This window comes from Hippopotamus amphibius, chromosome 3 (genome assembly GCF_030028045.1).
Source record: "Hippopotamus amphibius kiboko isolate mHipAmp2 chromosome 3, mHipAmp2.hap2, whole genome shotgun sequence".
Lineage (NCBI taxonomy): Eukaryota > Metazoa > Chordata > Mammalia > Artiodactyla > Hippopotamidae > Hippopotamus > Hippopotamus amphibius.
Window position 1 is genome coordinate 58637120 of NC_080188.1, and position 21466 is coordinate 58658585.

Here is a 21466-nt window from a genome sequence, read left to right on the forward strand (position 1 = left end):
AAATGTTGCTGAGTCCTGGAATGTGAGTAGAAGGGACAAGAGGTGCTTCCGTGCTAAGGTGGTTAAGTACCTATGAACTTTGCACACACTTTTTTCCTTTTTCACTCCTGATATTAGAAACCACCTTTTTAAATGACATAATTGAAAGATGGAAGCAGCCTGTGATCTGAATCACTGCTTGGAGGCTTGCTACCTACAAATCCCACCCCACCTGCATCAGACTGTGACAGGAGTGAGAAATAAACTTCATGAATGAAGCCAATAAATATTATGGGGCTAATTGTTATAAAAGTTGACATTAGTAATCATGATTAGACGTCATAATTTTTGAACAGGACAAATCAGGGGAAACTGGAACAAAAAGGTCAGTGAGAACATCAGGGTTAGTGAGAAATCATGGCAATCAGGCTAAGATTTGGTTGTTTGCAAATAGAACAGTGAACCCAAAGGTAGATCTGTGATCAGAAAATCAGTCTAGCACAAGTGATGTCTTAATTTAGTTCCTTATATATATGTCTGGGCTCCAGTTCCTTCAGGTAAGAGACAGTGGCTTTTCAACTTTGCATCCTGGGACTTCCCTGGTGGTCCAGTGGTAAAGAATCTACCTTCCAATTCATGGGACGCAAATCAAATTCCCTGAATTGGAAGTTCCCTGGTCAGGGAACTAAGATCCCACATGCCACGGGGCAACTAAGCCCATGTGCCACAACTGCTGAGCTCACGTGCCTCAACTAGAGAGTAACGTGCCACAAACTACAGAGCCCACGCACCACAACTAGAGAAGAGAAAACCTGCATGCCATGACTAGAGAGAAGCCCGCACACCACAACGAAAGATCCTGCGTGCTGCAACTAAGACCCGACGCAGCCAAAAAATAAATAAATTAAAAATGACAAATTAAAAAAAACCCAACCCCCCAAAACTTTGCATCTCTAGCACCTGGTGCAGGACAGATGGGATGAAATGTCCAAACTGAGCATAAGCTTCAGGGTGTTTATCAAAGCAGGGCAGGTATGCAGGAGGAAATGATTTTGGCTGTGGAAGTCAGGCATCAGGTCTCTACACCCGGCCTTAGGAAGCTGGGAACTCAGCACCATGAGTCCAGGTCAGCTATGTCCTGTGTGCCACAGCAAAGCTAGTCTAGAGACACTTCATAGGTTTCTCTGCATTCCTTGGCCTGGGGTCACAGCAGCTTATAGCATCTGGAAAGAGGTTAAGTATAGAGGTTAAATGAGTCAAGTTATTAGATTAAGAGATGAGGAAGGTACACCCAGATATGCATGATATTTGCATTGTTATTTAAAATAACTATTTAACCCTGTATTACTTTTTACTTGATAATATATATGTATATTATAAAATATCACAAAACATAGGAAAACACTAACCAAATAACTGAATCTACATGTCGTTAATTCTAGAGAGACTCCAGGAATTCTTCAAATAGATTAGAGATGATTTAGGAAACTAAATAAAGAATATGCTTGTAAAAAATAAAAGATTTAGTTATAGGTAGGACTGTAGTAATAAATGAACAAAGTTATTCACTTTTAAAATTTTTACGCTACTTAGCACTGAAGAGATAGCTTTGCAAAGTGATTTCCCAAGATAATGAAGAGGCAAAAAAGAAAGAATTATATCACCCAGCATCTAGAGGGGCGATGGAAAAATATGGAACATTTTCTATCTAGTGAAAAAAATTTATGTTCATATGTACAAATATATAGGGGCAGACAAAGCAGATGGGAAATCATTACAAGAAAAGCTCTAAAGAGACAAATCAGGAAAACAAACACATAAAACTCAGAATCTTAAATTCCAGAAATAATTATGTATCTAATGGTTATTGAACCCTTTCCAAAGGAAAAATGTACTAAATTTTACTAGATTTACACAAGAGCAAATTCTCTTTACCAGACACACACACACACACACACACTCTGACACTCACTGCTTTCATATAAGAGAAAAAACTGATTTATTTATTCTTTCAAGTATTTATTGAGGGTTCACTATATGCCTGACATTGTGAAAATATTGCCCCAAAAAAAAAAAAAAAAAAAAAAAGGAAGGAATAAAATGACTTGATTCTAAAAGAGCTCTCTAATGTAATAAAGACACTCAACACATCAGAAGAAGCTGTTAATAAATAGAGCAAATACACTTAAAAGAACTGGTCATCAAGATTCAGTATCACATCACATGGAAAACATTAAAATATACACCTGTGGAGGAAAAGGTGACAGACATTAGGAAAAAACATCTACCTTATCAATAATAGATACAGAGACAATAAGAAATAATGACAGAGATTGATGAAATGGGAAATAGATACAACAGAGAATCATCAAAACTAAAAGCTGCAAAGACTAAGAAAATAGACAAATTTCTAGCAAGCCTAATCAAAAGCAAAAAAGAAAATGTCCCAAAATATTAAAAATGAAAAAAGACTATAACTACTGATAAAATAAAGATTTTAAAAATAAGAGGAAACAGAAGTGGACAAATTCTTAGGAAGGCATAAACTTTCAAGACTGAATCAGGAAGAAATAGAAAATATGAACAGACTAATTACAAGTAACGAAATTGAAACTGTGATTAAAAATATTCCAACAAACAAAAGTCCAGGACCAGATGGCTTCGCAGGTGAATTCTATCAAATATTTAGAGAAGAGCTAACACCCATCCTTCTCAAACTCTTCCAAAAAATTGCAGAGGAAGGAACACTCCCAAACTCATTCTATGAGGCCATCACCCTGATATCAAAACCAGACAAAGATACTACAAAAAAATAAAATTACAGACCAATATCACCAATGAATTTAGATGCAAAAATCCTCAACAAAATACTAGCAAAGAGAATCCAACAACACATTAAAAGGATCATACACCATGATCAAGTAGGATTTACTCCAGGGATGCAAGGATTATTCAATATACACAAATCAATCAATCTGATACACTATATTAACAAACTGAAGAAAACCATATGATCATCTCAATAGATGCAGAAAAAGCTTTTGACAAAATTCAACACCCATTTATAATAAAAACTCTCCAGAAAGTGGGCATAGAGGGAACCTACCTGAATGTAACAAAGGCCATATACAACAAACCCACAGCAAACATCATTCTCAATGGTGAAAAACTGAAAGCATTCCCTCTAATGTCAGGAACAAGACAAGGATGTCCACTCTCACCACAATATTCAACATGGTGTTGGAATTCCTTGCCACAGCAATCAGAGAAGAAAAAGAAATAAAAGGAATCCAAATTGGTAAAGAAGTAAAACTGTCACCATTTGCATATGACATGAACATGTATACTATACAAAGAAAATCCTAAATACACCACCAGAAAACCATTTGAGCTAATCAATGAATTTGGTAAAGTTGCAGGATACAAAATTAACACAGAGAAATCTCTTGCATTCCCACACACTAATAACGAAAGATCAAAAAGAGAAATTAAGGAAACAATCCCACTCACCATTGCAACAAAAAGAAGAAAATATCTAGGAATAAACCTAACTAAGAAGGTAAAAGACCCATACTCAGAAAACTGTAGGACACTGATGAAAGTAATCAAAGACAACAGAAACAGATGGAGAGATATACCATGTTCTTGGATTGGAAGAATCAACATTGTGAAAATGTGTATACCACCCAAAGCAATCTACAGATTCAATGCAATCCCTATCAAATTACCAATAGCACTTTTTACAGAACTAGAACAAAAAATCCTAAAATTTGCATGGAGACACAAAAGACCCCGAATAGCCAAAGCAATCTTGAGGGGGAAAAATGGAGCTGGAGGAATCAGACTCCCTGACTTCAGACTATACTATAAAGCTACAGTAATCAAGACAATATGGTACTGGCACAGAAACAGAAATATAGATCAATGGAACAGGATAGAAAGCCCAGAGATAAACTATGGTCAACTAATCTATGGCAAAGGAGGCAAGGACATACAATGGAGAAAAGGCACCCTCTTCAATAAGTGGTGCTGGGAAAACTGGACAGCTACATGTAAAAGAATGAAATTAGAACACTCCCTAATACCATACACAAAAATAAACTCAAAATGGACTAAAGAGCTAATTGTAAAGCCAGACACTATAAAACTCTTAGAGAAAAACATAGAAAGAACACTCTTTGACATAAATCACAGCAAGATCTTTTTTGACCCACCCCGCTAGAATAATGGAAATAAAAACAAAAATAAATAAGTGGGACCTAATGAAACTTAAAAAGCTTTTGCACAGCAAAGGAAACTATAAACAAGACTAAATGACAATCCTCAGAATGGGAGAAAATATTTGCCAACAAATCAACAGACAAAGGATTAATCTCCAAAATATATACACAGTTCATGCAGCTCAATATCAAAAAAAATAACAACCCAATCAAAACATGGGCAGAAGACCTAAACAGGCATTCCTCCAAAGAAGACATACAGATGGCAAACATACACATGAAAAGCTGCTCAACATCACTAATTATTAGAGAAATGCAAATCAAAACTGCAATGAGGTATCACCTCACACCAGTTAAAATGGGCATCATCAGAAAATCTATAAGCAATAAATGCTGGAGAGGGTGTGGAGAAAAGGGAACCCTCTTGCACTGTTGGTGGAAATGTAAATTGATACAGCCACTATGGAGAAGAGTATGGAGGTTTCTCGAAAAACTAAAAATAGAATTACCATATGATCCAGCAATCACTACTGGGCATATACCCAGAGAAGACCATAATTCAAAAAGACACATGCACCCCAATATTCACTGCAGCACTATTTACAACAGCCAGGATGTGGAGGCAATCTAAATGTCCATCAACAGATAAATGGATAAAGAAGATGTGGCACATGTATACAATGGAATATCACTCAGCCATAAAAAGGAACAAAATTGGGACATTTTTAGAGACATGGATGGACCTAGAGAGACTGTCGTACAGAGTGAAGTAAGTCAGAAAGAGAAAAAGAAATATTGTATATTAACACATATATGTGGATCTGTATCTAGAAAAATGATACAAATCAACTGGTTTGCAAGGCAGAAATAGAGACACATACGTAGAGAATAAACATATGGACACCAAGGGGGGAAGTGGTGGGAGTTGGGGTGGGATGAATTGGGAGATTGGGATTGCCATATATACATCACTAATAACAAAAAAATATATCAAATTGTACACTTTAAATATATGCAGTTTCCTTAGAGCACCAGGACAGGGAGGGTGGGAGAGAGTTGCGGTAGGGAGGGGATATGGGGATACGTGTATAAATACAGCTGATTCACTTTGGTGTATCTCATAAGCTGGTACAAGAGTGTAAAGCGATTATATTCCAATAAAGAGCTTAAAAAAAAGAGAAAAAAATATGCAGTTTATTGTATATCAATTATATCTCAATAAAGTTCTTAAACCCTTAAAAAAACCCATAATACCTGAGGCAATCTACAATTCAATAAATTGACCTTTTGAAAAAATAAAATAAAATAAAACCAGTCATCTGAGGAAAAAAATGAGGAAACATTAAAATGTTTTATGCTGATTAATTAAACTAGACAATTTCCTAGAAAATATAACATCAAAAAACTAAAAATAGACCTACTATATGATCCAGCAATTCCACACCTGGGTATATACTCAAAGAAAATAAAAACACTAATTTGAAAAGGTACGTGCATCCCAGTGTTCACAGCAGCATTATTTATAAGAGCTAAGACATGGAAACAACCTAAGAGTCCATCAGCAGATGAATGGATAAAGAAGATGACTGTACACACACACACACACACACACACACACACACACACACACATACACCTATCATGGAATACTATTCAGCCATAAAAAAGAATGAAATTCTGCCATTTGTAACAACATGGGTGGACCTAGAGAGTATTATGTTTAATGAAATAAATCAGAGGACAAATACTCTGCTATCACTTATATGTGGAATCTAAAAAATAAAACAAATGAATATAACAAAACAGAAACAGACTCAGAGATACAGAGAAGAAACTAGTGGTTACCAGTAGGAAGAGGGAAGGGGTGAGGGTAAAGCAATAGGTAGGGGATTAGGAGGTACAAACTACTATGTAAAAAACAAATATGCTACAAGGACACATTGTACAGCACAGGGAGTATAGCCAATATTTTATAATAACTTTACTTTTTTTTTTTTTTTTTTTTTTTTTATAGTTGTGGCACATGGGCTTAGTTGCTCCATGGCATGTGGAATCTTCCCAGGGCAGGGCTCGAACCTGTGTCCCCTGCATTGGCAGGCAGATTCTTTACCACTGCACCACCTAGGAAGTCCTATAATAACTTTAAATGGAGTATAAAAATATTGACTATGTTGTACACGTGAAAGTAATATAATATTGTAAATCAACTATACTTCAGTAAAAGACTAATAATTCAGAATAAATACAAAAACATGAATAGGACTATAAGCAAAAAATAAACTGAATCAGTAATTAAAAATCAACTTGTCAAAACAAATTTAAAAAACAAAATGAAATTAAAAACAAATAAATCAATAAACTTCACTAGAGCCAGACACGTTCCTAAATACATTCTGCCAAATACTGCAGTAACTGATAATCCTCATCTTAACTGTTTTGCAGATGAGAAAAGATTCTCCTCAGATCATTTTATTAGGATAGCATAACCTTTATACGAAAGTAGATAAAACAAAAAATTTATTAACCTAGATGCAAAAATACTAAACAAAATATTAGCTATCCAAAACTTTCAAGATATTTAAAAATATGTATCAAGGCCAGGTTCGGAACTGGTTTATTACACTGATGCACTGTTGGTTTAAGGTTAGAAAATCTATGAATGTAATTTCCCACGATAAAAGAATATGGGAGAAAAACCATGCAATCATCTTAACGGATGCAAAGGAAGATTTGCAAAAATTTAATATTCACTCAAAACAAAAATTCTTAGCAAAATATAAATATAACTTTATAAAACATACCTAACAAACCCCTAAATACCATAAACCTAATGAGTATGTGTGAAGAAAAACATACATAACAACATACTGACACTAACTACTTTCATATGAAACAAAAAAAAAACCCCAAGAAGCAAATAATTTATGTGTTCATTTTTAAGATTTTATTGGAGGTCTGCTATGTGCCTGACATTCTGAAAGAATTACTCCCCCCTCCTACCCCCAAAAAAGAAAGAAATGAAGAAGAAAAATGCCATGATAATATGTAAAAGTCAAATGTAGAAACTTTCCCTTAAAATCAGGAAGCAACTCAAGCAGGCATGCTATCATCATTTCTATTTATCCTGATACTGGGAGTCCTGGAACATAGCACAAGAAAAAAGAAATTAAATGATAAAAGGCTTGAAAAGGAATAAACAATGCTCATTATTTCCAGATGATATGACTATCTACAAAGCAGGTCAAAAAGACTTGCTCAACAAAATACTATGAGAATTTGGCAAGGTCTTCAGATATAGTCAGCAATAAAAATCAGTTTCAACACTAAACATCAGCAACAAAGTTTGAAGATATAGTAATTACGCCATTTATAATATCTACAGAATGGAGATCTAGAAGAAAATTATAATTTTTTAGGATAGTCAGAAGAAAATTATAATTTTTAAAAAAAATCAAAAGACTAAAAAGGACCTGAGTAAATGGAAATTTACATGATGGTCATGGATAGAATACCAATGCTCATGAAATTAATCTATCAGTTCAATTTAAATTCTAACTAAAATTTCTCATCAAACTTGACAATATTCAACTGCAAAAGCAAAGGACCAAGAACGGCCAAGATAATTTTCAAGAAGAAAAACAAAGTTGAAGGAACTTGAACTACCAGATATCACTAATTAAGACACTGTGGTAATGATATAAGATAAACACACAAAGCAACAAATAATATAGTCCAGAAACAGACATAAAACCATCTGATATATGATGGAAATGCTATTTGAAAAAGTGTGGGAAAGATGAACTATTGAACAAATACGCTGAGTTGATTTTCATATATAAAATGAGATTCCTACTTTACGCTTTACATGAAATTCAATTTCAAATGGATTAAGACCTACATATATACAAAGCAAACTCTAAAACTTTTGGAAAATAATAAAGACTTTCTAAATGACTTCAAAGTAGGTGAGGATTTCTTAAGATGTAAAAAAAGCACAAAAACTAAAGACTGATGAATCCAACTTCACTGAAATAAAAAAACTTTCAAACATTAAAAGACACTATATTCTATATGCAAAAAGAAAAAAAAACCAGAAAATTGAGTGAAAGTGTTTGGAACACACATAGCTGACAATAGCTAGCAAACTCTTACAAAGCATTAAGAAAAAAAGCAAACAACTCAATAGCAAAATTTCCCATGGTAGGAAAGAGCAGTACACAGAGTAATAAACACAGATATGATCAAAGTTTAATAAACATATGAAAACATAAATACAGGAAACACATGCTGCCCACATGCTAGACTACATCATAGGGAAGGTACAAATTAACTCAGAAATCTCAGTGGTGTAACAACACAGAAGTTTGGTTTTCAGTCATGACACAGATCCAATGCAAGCGACAGGCGGCTCTGCAGACCCATGTTCCACAGTTCAGTTAACGTACTGTAAGAAAGCGCTGGAAAAGTTTTGAATCTCTACCTCTGAAATGACACTTGTCACTCCTGCTCACAGCCTATTGACCAAAAGTACTTGTCTGGCTTCACCTACCTGCAACGGGGCTGGGGAACATTGGAGAAACACATGGATATTCAGTGAAAAATAAATTTCTCTGTGATGACTAGAAATTAGAGAAATCCAAACTAAGGCAATAGCGAGATGCTTCTCACACTCATTAGGCTGAGGGAAACAACCACAAGAACTCTGATATCACCAAGAATTTGTGAGGATGTGAAAAACAGAAATAGTCACACACAGCTGTTGAATATGTAAACTGGCACATTTTAAGAGCGTTTGTAATACCTGGACAAGGATGTACCTACTTATCACCCTACTTCTATAGGTACATAAAAGGTGTCATGTGAAAATTACTCACTTAAAATTGGTTTGTAATAGCAAAATATTGGAAATCATGTAAATACTGTAGACAAACTAAATATTAGGAAAACCCAGGATACCTAAATAAACTGTATTCTTTCTTTTTTTTTTGAGGTACACCAAAGTGAATCAGCTGTATTTATACAAATATCTCCATATCCCCTCCCTCCCACGACTTCCTCCCACCCTCCCTGTCCTGGCCCTCTAAAGCATCACCCATCATCGTATATTCTTATTGAAAGTGAATATTGATAGAGCATATTGACCAGGAAAAAGAAAGTTGCAGAAGGTGATATACTGTATACTTTATTAATATAAAGCTGTAAAACCTGTATTATAGTATATATTGTGTATAGATTCAGGTATGTGGTTAGCCTATGATAACATGCATAGAAATTATAAACAGTTTCAAAATAGGGAAGAGAGATGGTATGTTGGGTATATTAGTCATAAAACAATTCCTATCCATTAATTTTACCATAGGTAATAAAACCTAAGAAAATAATACTGTCTAACAGTCACAAGTTACCTTCGTTACACTTTCCTAGTAAGGTTTTTTATATTAATGAGAATTAGAAGCAGTTCCATACTTTCAAAAGAGATAAATATGATATGACAACGTATGAAGTGTTACGATTACTAGATAACATGTATACTAAGTAGTCAGTATCATCTCTGGCACTTGATCAAGACTAGCTACCATCATCACTATCACTGCCCCTACTATCATCTACTTTTATTAAAGGAATAAGCACGCAAACTAGGCTGATGCATGGAAACACATAGTGAAACAATGTTAACTGGAAAAAGTAGAATACTAGTTAGAATGTTTGCATATATTAATTAAAACACCATACAACACATTCATATCCATTAACAATGATTTTAAAATAACTTAGAATCTCGGTAAAATTTAATGCTTATTAATGTCTATTAATTTGCATATTGAAAATTAAATTACATTGTCACTAAATTTTCTCAAAACCCTACAGTAGTTTAAGTTTCTAGTTTACTTCGCTAATAGGTGTGGGCATTTTAAAAATCACTTAAGAAAATACAACTGTGACAACTAGTCTCATTATTGAAGAAAATCTCCTATACATGCTCCCTGAAATCATCAACCTCTGAAAAGAAAAATAATTTAACAGTTGCTTCTACTACATAACTGTTTACTTGATAACTGCATTATCTTTATCACGCATTTTATAGTTAATATGACTTGGTTTACTAAAGGAAACATCTATAAAAGCGTTAGGAGAATAGAATGACTGACTAAAGCTGTTAAGTGCTTGTAATTTTAATTTTATACCAGTACAGTTTTATCCATTGAGAAAAGTCAGGAAGAAAGAGATTATCTTTTATTTTACACTTTCACCCCAGCACTGAATGAATCTGACATTCATTCTTATACAATGGTCCAAACTTGAGTTTGTTGTTGTTGTTGTTGTTGTTGTTTTACCAAGGTCAACAAGAACACAGCAAATTCAGTGGGAGGTCTAGGTCATACCCCAAGGGGGGAGAGAGAAAAAGATAGTTTTCTTCCTTCAGTTCCTGGATCTTCTTCAGGGTTTATACTGTGCCCAATGAACATGGGTTGTGAGGCTTACTTAGAGCCACTGGCACTTGTGTTAGGTAGAAAAATACTTTGTCTTCTCTCCTCTAATCATTATTATACTAGGTTACAAGGAGCTGTGTCTATGTTCCACGCCACTTAGAAAATCTATTTCATGTTCCCCTCTGTATCACCTATTCCATTTATTTGTTTGCATATATAGTCAACCCAATATTGGGCATGAAATGGTTATATGAGCACGTCCTTGGGCTAGCAGGGCTGGTGATCATTGCTCATCCAGGAAGTGTCATGGCACTGTGTAATGGAGGTATCATTTTTTTTATTTTTCCAGCTTGGACTCAGATCAAGAACAGGCTTTCCTATATAAGGGAGAGAAATACAATCCTCCCCATTGCCTAAGAGCAGAGACAACAGCTAGCAGAAGGAACACAGATGGGGACAGATGGCTTAGACTAGAGAGACATCTCCAGAGCCAATGGACACTTGCCATTTCTGGATTACCATTTTACATCTCTAGCCATATAGGGATCAGAAATACTTAGCTGTCCAAGACACATACAGCTGTAACTGGAGATGTCTGAGAAAGACAGCTATGGAGGCCAAATGAAGTAACATTAGTACCAAGGATACACATCATTCTCATAGCTCACTAAGTCATTCTAGAAAGGACACACCAACCACATTTTGTTTGTTTGTTTTTTATACCAACTATATTTTGAAGGTATTTTCAGCTTCAGTTTTCAAAGATCAACTAGTGGAAAAAAGATCTTAAGATACAATCTTGGTGAAAGAGTTAGTGCCTTATAATCTCTTGTAACTCACATGCTCTGACTCTTTTCTGAGGATTTGAAATTACAAGGATTTTAATCACCTCTAAAGTAAGCAGAGCTAAGCAAAGATTAGTTTGCTCATGTAAATTTAAACTTGCTCATGTAAAACCACAAAAAAGCTAAAGTTACAAACTACGATTAACCAGTGAAGCAGCTTCTCTTTTGAATTAGTTTGGTCATGAACCATATAGTGACACTGATAGAGGATAATCAATGCACATTAATTACTGATTCTCTATATGCCTGAAATATTCCAAATGGGATTAATTTCATAAGAGTAATAGAATAACTTCAGTTTTTATGACAGGTTTCAAGATTATCTTTCATTTATGAAGTGATTCATCTAAGGTCTCTTCACCTAAAAGTAGGTATTCCAATATAAATGGAGTTAATGAGTAAATGTTACTTAAAAATGTTCCTCAAATCCTGTATTTTTAAATGCGTTTGTTTGGTGAGTATATTTTTTTTTTAATTTTATTTTATTTTATTTTTTTGGGGGGTACACCAGGTTCAATCAGCTGTTTTTATACACATATCCCCATATTCCCTCCCTTCCTTGACGCCCCCCCTCGAGTCCCCCCCACCCTCCCTGCCCCAGTCCTCTAAGGCATCTTCCATCCTCGAGTTGGACTCCCTTTGTTATACAACAACTTCCCACTGACTATTTTACAGTTGGTAGTATATATATGTCTGTACTACTCTCCCGCTTCTTCTCAGTTTCCCCTTCACCCCCCGCCCCCTCCCATACCTCGAGTTCTCCAGTCCATTCCCTGTATCTGCTTCCCTGTTCTTGTCACTGAGTTCATCAGTTGGTGAGTATATTTTTGACACTGAATTTTTATTAATTCAAAGTAAACAAAATTTCTACTATACATTTGAATTAGTTTTATTCAAGTTTGTATACAAAAATATTTCAGTGAGGAAGATACAAAAAATAATTTGAATCTAGAAAGGAATGTATAGTAGCAAAAATTACTTTAAAAAATCAAGGTGGAATAAGTTTTATTTAAAAAGATGTTTTTATTTCCTTTAAAAATAAACTGTAGTCTCTTACCCTAAGTAAGATATTAAGTAATGACTCAATACTTCCCTTGATTTAACTTTAAAAATAAAGCCACAATTATTTTTCTAATAACTTGCAATTAAAACCATAGACAAGAATCCTTTTAAATTTTGCCTACAATGGACTCAAGAAAGTTTGGAGGACATTTTTTGCCTCAGAACTGGAAAAAAAAAAGTAGCTCTATAAATATCATAGTGGCCAGTTAGGAATATTATATACACCTAGTAAACAGGAAAAGTTCTACTCAAAAGATTTAAGATTTGGAAAGGGGCTCTAAAATTAATGCAATCACTCCTGTGGTTGGGCAAATGATCAAATAAATTCTCATGATATATTTTTGGTTAAAGGAGTTTTTCTTTTCACTAGCAAAACAATTACGTGCATTTTGGAATTCTCTTAATAAAGAAAGCAAAATTTTACATATTAGACCCTTCATTCTCTCTAATGTATGATAGTTCTTATTTTTTGTGTTAAATTTACTTACATACTTTCATTGATAACATGTTATTTTTATAATCATGAAAGAAAATTAATAAAGTGATTTCTATTTTGAAAAAGAAAAATTACAGTTGCACATTTTATTTCATCCCCAGAAGTAACCTTCCATTATACTTGAGTATTCTCTATATTATAGGGAATATAATGGAAACAATTCAAATTGAGCAGAAGTAAAACTGTTTACTAAAAAATATCACCAAGAATTTTACAGTATCCAGTCTTACATTTAGGTCTTTAATCCATTTTGAGCTTATTTTTCTGTCTGGTGTTACAGATGTTCTAATTTCATTCTTTTACATGTGGCTATCCAATTTCCCTAGCACCACTTATTGAAGAGATTGTCTTTTCTCCATTGTATATTCTTGCCTCCTTTGTTATAGATTAATTGACCACAGGTGTGTGAGTTTATTTCTGGGCTTCCTATTCTGTTCCATTCATCTATAAGTCTGTCTTTGCTCGAGTACCATACTGTTTTGATTACTGTAGCTTTATAGTATAGTCTGAAGTCAGGGAGCCTGATTCCTCCAGCTCCATTTTTCTTTCTCAAGACTGCTTTGGCTATTTGGGATATTTTGTGTTTCCATATAAATTATAAGACTGGATACTATAAAACTCTTAGAGGAAAACATAGGCAGAACACTCTTTGACATAAATTGCAGCAATATCTTTTTTGATCCCCCTTCTAGAGTAATGAAAATAAAAACAAACAAGTGGGACCTAATTAAACTTAAAAGCTTTTGCACAGCAAAGGAAACCATAAACAAAATGAAAAAACCCTCAGAATGGAAAAAATATTTGCAAATGAAGCAATCGACAAGAGATTAATCTCCAAAATATACAAACAGCTCAGGCAGCTCAACATTAAAAAAAACAACCAACCCAATCAAAAAATGGGCCAAAGATCTAAATAGACATTTCTTCAAAGAAGACATACAGATGGCCAAAGAGCACATAAAAAGATGCTCAACATTGCTAATTATTAGAGAAATGCAAATCAAAACTACAATGAGGTGTCACCTCACACCAGTAAGAATGGCCATCATCAAGAAGTCTACAAACAACAAATGCTGGAGAGGGTATGGAGAAAAGGGAACCTTCCTATACTGTTGGTGGGAATGTAAATTGGTACAGCCACTGTGGAGAACAGTATGGAGGTTCCTTAAAAAACTAAAAAGAGAGCTACCATATGATTCAGCAGTCCCACTCCTGGGCATATATCTGGACAAAATCATATTTCAAAATGATACAAACACCACAATGTTCATTGCAGCGCTATTACAATAGCCAAGACAAGGAAGCAACCTAAATGTCCATCAACAGAGGAATGGATAAAGAATATGTGGCACATATATACAATGGAATATTACTTAGCCATAAAAAAGAATGAATAATGTCATTTGTAGCAACATGGATGGACCTAGAGATTATCACACTGTGAAGTAAGTCAGACAGAGAAAGACGAATAGCATAATGATGTCATTTATATGTGGCCCCTAAGAGATGACACAAATGAACTTATTTACAAAATAGGAACAGACTCACAGACTTAGAAAACAAACTTATGGTTACCAAAGGGAAAGGTGGGGGGAGGAGGGATAAATTAGGAGGTTGGGGTTAACATACACACAGCTATATATAAAAATAAATAGTCAACAAGGACCTACTGTATAGCACAGGCAACTGTACCCAATACTCTGTAATAACCTATATGGGAAAGAATCTGAAAAAGAATAGATATATGTATATGTATAACAATCACTTTGCTGTACACCTGAAACTAACACAACATTGTATAATAACTATACTCCAATATAAAATTTAAACAAAATTAATGGGTAAAAAAGTAAAAAAATAAAAAATATCACTGTTTGTTAAATAATAAGTGTCATTATGGATGGAGTGGATGAGTATAACCTTGGATTGGATTAAATATATTAAATATACTAATAACTTTGGATTCCATATAGTATATTTAAGACCACTAGGTCCAAACAAAAGGGTGGTGGTGGTGCTGAGGGAAATGCAAGCAACAGAGCGTGGAAACACAAGAAGATAAAGAGTCTTGCTAAGTGTTTCACACAGTAGCTGGAAGAGCAGACATAACCTACCTTGGTTTTTGGAGATGGCTCTTGTGTGTCTCTTTCAAAGTCTTTTGTTAGAAGGATATTCTTACAATTGGCCTCCTATAAAAGAAGTAGAAAAGAAACATTAGAGACTGAAGAATACTAACCGGAAATTACAACGTAGTGAAAAGCATTTCTGGATGGAGTTGTTCACATCAGAAGCTAGTGAGGTTGTAGTGAGGAGTCAAAACATTTCCTTTCTTCTTTGTCACAGACAACAGTGAAGTAACATAAGATGGTGACAGAGTAGGTATGGGACCTACAAGACACATATATTCAGGGATGATTATTAAAAATCTCACCTACGCTACCATGTCACTTACATATCCACAGACAGCTCACCTCTTCTTTGCAAAACTGAATAGTAATTCTCCAAGGTATCAACACCAAACCTGTAGTTTCCAACATTCCCCAAGAATTTTACAAGTGGGCTCTGATTCTGTAAATATTTTATTGTAAACAAATTTCTTCACATTGTTTAGCAAACTGCCATTTAATAGTGACAGTTTCATATCAATATCCTGAGAAAAAATATCTGAGTATCTGTTTACAAAATTATTAAGCTTCTAAGTCCTTGGTTTACGCCAAAAGAGTACATGCAAAAATAAGAGTAGAGATTACAAGGTGGCAGCTTACTTGGGGTTGGGTAGATTTACTATTTATTTCTACATGGTAAATAAAAACAATAATCTTGTTGTTTAAAAAAAAATAACGTAGGCCTCACTTCTGAATAGCCATTAACTTGAGTAAATTTTCCATAGAAGTCTACCTCTGAATTAAGAAAGAACAAAAATACATAAAAGGAAGATTAGAGTCAACAATAAAGCTAAGGAGAAAATAAATCAGATTTCTTTTATCAGCTCAATAACCTTTGCTTCTGCATCCCATTTCTTCCCCCATCATTCGTATCATTCAATAATCTAAATAATGAGTTGTTTTGCAATTTACTTTAGGGTTAATTATCATCTTTTAAACAAAATTGTAGTCTACTTATTTTATAATATTACTAAAATTTGCTGGAATTACATTCTTATATTTCTAAAGGGAACAGCATATTATTAGGATAAAATGTCCCCAAAGAAAATAACAATACTACTTACTACTAATAAATAATTACTAAATCACAGGATGTATCAGGCACTGTGCTAAAGACTGCATTCATAATGCCATTTCCCCCTCAACAGCCCTATGAGGTAGGTACTATTATTATACTGTACTATTCCCCTTTTAAGTATTACACAACAAAAGTGTACGGAAGTTAAGTAAATTGCCTCATGTCAAACAGGACTCAAAGACGGTTCTGAATAACTTTAAGGCTTGAGCTCTTATCATCTGTATACACTTCTCATCCAATACACTTGACAGCTTAAATGACTAGGTTGTAGAACCATAGCATTTTAAAGCCAAGAGAGTTTTCAAAGATCAACTGCTCTACCCACCCCCCTAATTTTATAGATGAGGGGTGTGCGTCCTGAGGTGATGTGCCCCAAATCACACAGAGAGGGGTACAGCCGAGAGCCATGCCTGGCCCACAGGGCTGTAAGGGCACCTGTGCTCCACTTGGTGCTAGGAAGCAATATTCCCACACTCATCATGAGCCTCTTGTGAGCTGGGGGTGGGGGGCAGCTGCAGTGCTGCCAACACTCTCAGCTGCCTGTGGCCTCATGCACAGCCCTATGCAAGGACCAAGGGTACATTTCTGAGATCTCCAAATAAGGGTGCATTCCAGTCCTACCCTTTCCCACCAGTCACAACACCTGCTGTTGAGACGCCGTTTACTGGAAATAGTGAATGAACCCATTCCCGCTTCTGACTCACTGTGAGAGGGATACACTTATCCAGCATGACATTTAAAAGATTCAAGTGATTAACTGCATAATCCGTTGCGTAATTTGGCTGCACTTGAATAATATAATTAGGTATAATCCTAATACCTCTTTTTAAACTACTGGTAAGTAAATGTTAGAATATGACGAGAAGAAAGAAGGCTGACTCTTAAGGGAAGTGAATAGGAATAGGTGACCTTTGTTTATGTTTGTCTGAGTTTATAAATGCCTATAATTCTTTCTTCCTTATGCATAAACTAAAAGTGATGGTATTTCCTTTAAAAGTGATGGTATCATTCCTATTTTGCCTCCCTGTTTCTGTGAATTAATAAGTATAAGGCTGATAGTCAGCTTTTCTCTGAAAGACTCTGAAAGCATTTTCTGCAAACTTTTAACTGAAAATGCCACCTACATAAATTATGTTTATTTTTTGTTTTATGATTTTAAATTCAGACAATGGAGTCAAAGCGAAGTTTAGTAGTCACAGCACCAAACTCAGAGTCAAGAGATCTGGCTTCTCATCCTAGTTCTCTAAGTAATCAGCTCTAGGAAGCCAGGCAAGCATTTAACCTCTTGGACCTTTCCTTCAGTTCAAACATCTATACAACAAAGCGATTGGATTAGATGAGCTCCAAGAATCCTATCTAGTTCTTAAATTTCAAGATTTTATGATTTTATGGTTCTTCCAGGAAGCAATATTTATTGACAAAAAGGTAAGCCACATCCTGTTCAGAGCTGCATTCCCAATGCCCCATCAGACCGCTGAAGTATTGGCACCCACGCAGTGGCAGTGAGCTACAAAACACAGGCAACATCTCCTGTGCTACTCAGACTTCTGGAGAAAAAGTAAGTAATTAAACTCGCAGCTTAAACAAATAACTGGTAATAGCAATGTATTGTTTTAAAACAAATATAGTATGGTAACTCCATCATATATTATGGGAAATATTTTAAAGATAAAGCCTTTTTAAAGTTGTGCTTTTACAAAGCCATTTATACTTGTAGGTATATACCTAAGAATTAAAAACACATGTCCACACAAAAACTTTTACATGAGTGCTCACAGTAGCATTATTCATAATAGCCAAAAAGTGGAAACAACCCAAATGTCCATCAACTGATGATCAGATTAAAAAGAATATGGTGTATACACACAATGGAATATTGTCCAGCTATAAAAAAGAATGAAGTACTAATACCTGCTAATCACATAGATTAACCTTGAAAACACTATGCTAAGTGAAAGAAGCCAAACACAAAGGACACATATTGTGTGATTCCATGTATATGAAATGTCCAGAACAGGCAAACAGTGACAGGCAGTAGATCAGCAGTTGCCAGGGCCTGGGGGCAGGAGGGAGTGTATAGTCACATCTCACAGCTCCAGTCTGTATGGGGTTTCTTTCGGGGTGACAAAAATGTTCTGGAATTGGGTAACGCTAACGGTTGTACAACTTTATGAACGTGCTTAAAACCCAATAAACAGCATATTGGAAACAGGAGAATTTTATGGTATGTGAATGATATCTACATTTTTAAAAAGGCCTTTTAAAGCAAATCCTCACATTCCAGGACAAAGGGAAGAGACTTCAGGTTTGCGTTTGAACTCCCCCCTTGAAGAACTTCTTTGCATAGGTTTGAAGGGGGAATGTTTTGTGTTTGTAAGTATTATGTGGGCATGGAAATTCTCTCAAATATTAACTGAACTCTATTATTATGTGTGGCATTCTAATGCTGGTCATTGGAGAATGGAATGAGAAATTCGACATGACTATATTATACAAGGTATATTTATATTTATTTTAAACATTCCATCTACTTGAACGAGACTTTTGACTGAAATGACTGCCCACTCTACAGACTTTTGAGCAGCGACCTATTGCTTAAAACTGCTATGTCACTTTGGTATCATGAAAACACCATTTGAAGATACACTAGGGAAAGAAAAAATATCTTATTTGTCACTGCTTTGTTGGCCTTTCCATTCACCTACTAATGACAATAAAAAATAGAAAAGCACCTGCCGTTCCCTCAGCCTAGTCTGCTGCGCCCAGTTCTTCCGTGTGTGCACGCATTTCATCCAGGTCTCTGTTCAGTTTCACAGTGTTATTGTTCGGTTTTACTCTGTTCAGTTCCCTCCCTGGAACACCTTATCTAAATCACCACTGCTCTCCCCTCCCACTGTGCTCTCTAGTTCTTCACAGTACTCAGCAATATCTCACTTTAATATTTAGTGGTTTTAACTCTTCACTGTCCGTCTCACCCTACTCTGAGAGAAGACGTATATATCGCTCACGAATATATCCACAAGTCCTAGAATACTGTCTGGCACACAGTAGAAGCTCGACTGTTGTAGTGACAGAGTAAACCAAATTAATAAACAATATCCTCTTTCTAACCTCTCAAAATCTCTTGTGCATTCCTCTTGTTTCTAATTCCCTCCTTAATCAGCGTACATCTCATGACCCTTCATTCCTTTGCTAATGCCCTTCATTTCCTTCCTCTTATCTTCAATCACTGCATTTAGCTCACAAAAGGACAACCTTGGATGAACCTGGCTATATGCCTTCTCTGTGCTGGGAATGGAGCAACTGAAAGTGGCTGGAAAAAAATTATAGAATTGGTTGACTGTGGCATGTTAAATTTATTACCATAAATCCTGAATGAACCCTCTCTAACCACAGCAATCCTGCTATACTTCTTTAGTAACGTGATTTTCCATTCTCCAAGATGATATTTCATGTCTCTTCCTCTCTTCTCAAACCCATTTTGTTTTGTTCTCGCTTCATTGGAAAAGGAGAAGCATCAGAGAAGCTTCTCATTACTCCACCATCACATCTACAAACCACTCTACGTCCCTCCAGTTACAATGGAAGATTCTGGTCCTAATCAGCCATTCCCTCCACGCCACCCTCAATCCTATCTCTTCTTACCTTCTCAAGGACCATCACTCTTTGAATTCTCCACTCCCGCTCCCTCTCCACTAGACCATTCCCATAATCACATGCATGCTCTGTAATTACCTTTAAAAACAAAACACACTTCCTTAATCTTATTTCTCTCACTAGCTGTGGGCCCATGTTTTTTGCTTTCCTTTATAGCACCCTTCTCCAAAACAGCTGTGTTCACCATCTCTACTTCATCTTCAATGCCCCAGAATCTGGGTTTTTGTTTCTTTTTGTTTTGTTCTGGTCACTACTCCACAGAAAGTGCTGAAAACAGTCACAGCTTGGTCTCCATCTTACTCAGGCTCTTAGCAATATCTGACCCAGGTGATTCCTTCTAATAGCTGCCACATCATCACTGGTAGAGAAAAAAAAAATTGCCTGCCTTGACCAATTCTACATGATCTCCTTGACTGCTGCTTCTCCTCTAAACAATAAACTTATTGGTTTGTTTTGTGTTTACTCTACTAAATAGAAGTTCTATGAAGGCAAATAATTGGTCTCCCTTACTCATTCCTAAAACCACACTGCCAATGAAAAGTGCCTCGTATAGCAGGAGTTCAGTAAATATGTGTTGAATAAAACTGAATGAAATTGAAGTGACTCAAGAGTTGATGCAGAGAAGTCTTCTTTTCCCAAATGATACACTGATCTCAGAACACTTTAACTGCTTTTAAACGCAACCAATAGCCTAATGACTCCCAAATCGTATCACTATCTTTGACTTTTCTCCTAAGCTACTTATGTCTATCTGCCTACTTGGCAACTCCACCTTGCTGTCTAATAAGCACCTAAATTTAGTATGTCCAAACCTGAGCTTTTGATTTATCAGCAAAAACACTGTCAGTCCTTGAGTGTCTTCCCCAGATTAGCAAATGGTACCCAGTTGCTCAAGCCAATGTCTTAGGTATTGACCTTGATTTCTCCCTTTCCCATATCCCCCACCATCAAATCTACCATCAAGTTCAGTAAGCACTCTCCAAAGTAAACTGGAATTCATTAACTTCTCTTTATGTACACAGCCACCCCAGTCACAGTCATCACTGTTCACCTAAATTACTTCAATCATCCTGCCTTCTCTAAGCTTTGTATACGTAAATCGGATGTTGCACCTCAAGCAATGTCTCATCATTACTCCTGGAATAAAATCCAGACTATTTATCATAACCTACACAGCCTGATGTAGTGCATGATCCAGTTCTTGCCTACTTCTCTAACCTCAGCTCACACCACTTACCCACCCCCCTCGCCCACTATGCCTCAGCCACAATGGCCACCTTTCTACCTTCAAACACTCCAAGTCTCTTCCTGCCTTCAAGTATTCACCCTTCATATTCCCTTTCCACCATTTCTTTAGCATGGATGGTGTACTCTCATTCTTCAGCTCCTATGTCACCACCTCAGAGAGGCCTTCTTTAACAACCCCATCTAAAGTGGCTCCCCTGATTATTCTCTTCTCTTATTAACCTGCTTTACTTCAATCACAGTAATTATTCTAATTTGTAATTCCACAATTTTATTTTACATTTTGAT

General features: G+C 35.6%; 1 protein-coding gene across 3 annotated transcripts in view; it reads right to left on the minus strand.

Annotated features, from left to right (window-relative positions):
- The window catches only part of FAM13A (family with sequence similarity 13 member A), a 322984-nt gene that overhangs the window by 168205 nt on the left and 133313 nt on the right, over positions 1–21466 (minus strand). For all 3 annotated transcript variants that reach the window (XM_057726771.1, XM_057726772.1, XM_057726770.1), the window contains exon 6: positions 15148–15222. In XM_057726771.1, coding sequence (XP_057582754.1) covers positions 15148–15222 — 75 coding nt within the window. The remainder of the gene's footprint in view (positions 1–15147; positions 15223–21466) is intronic.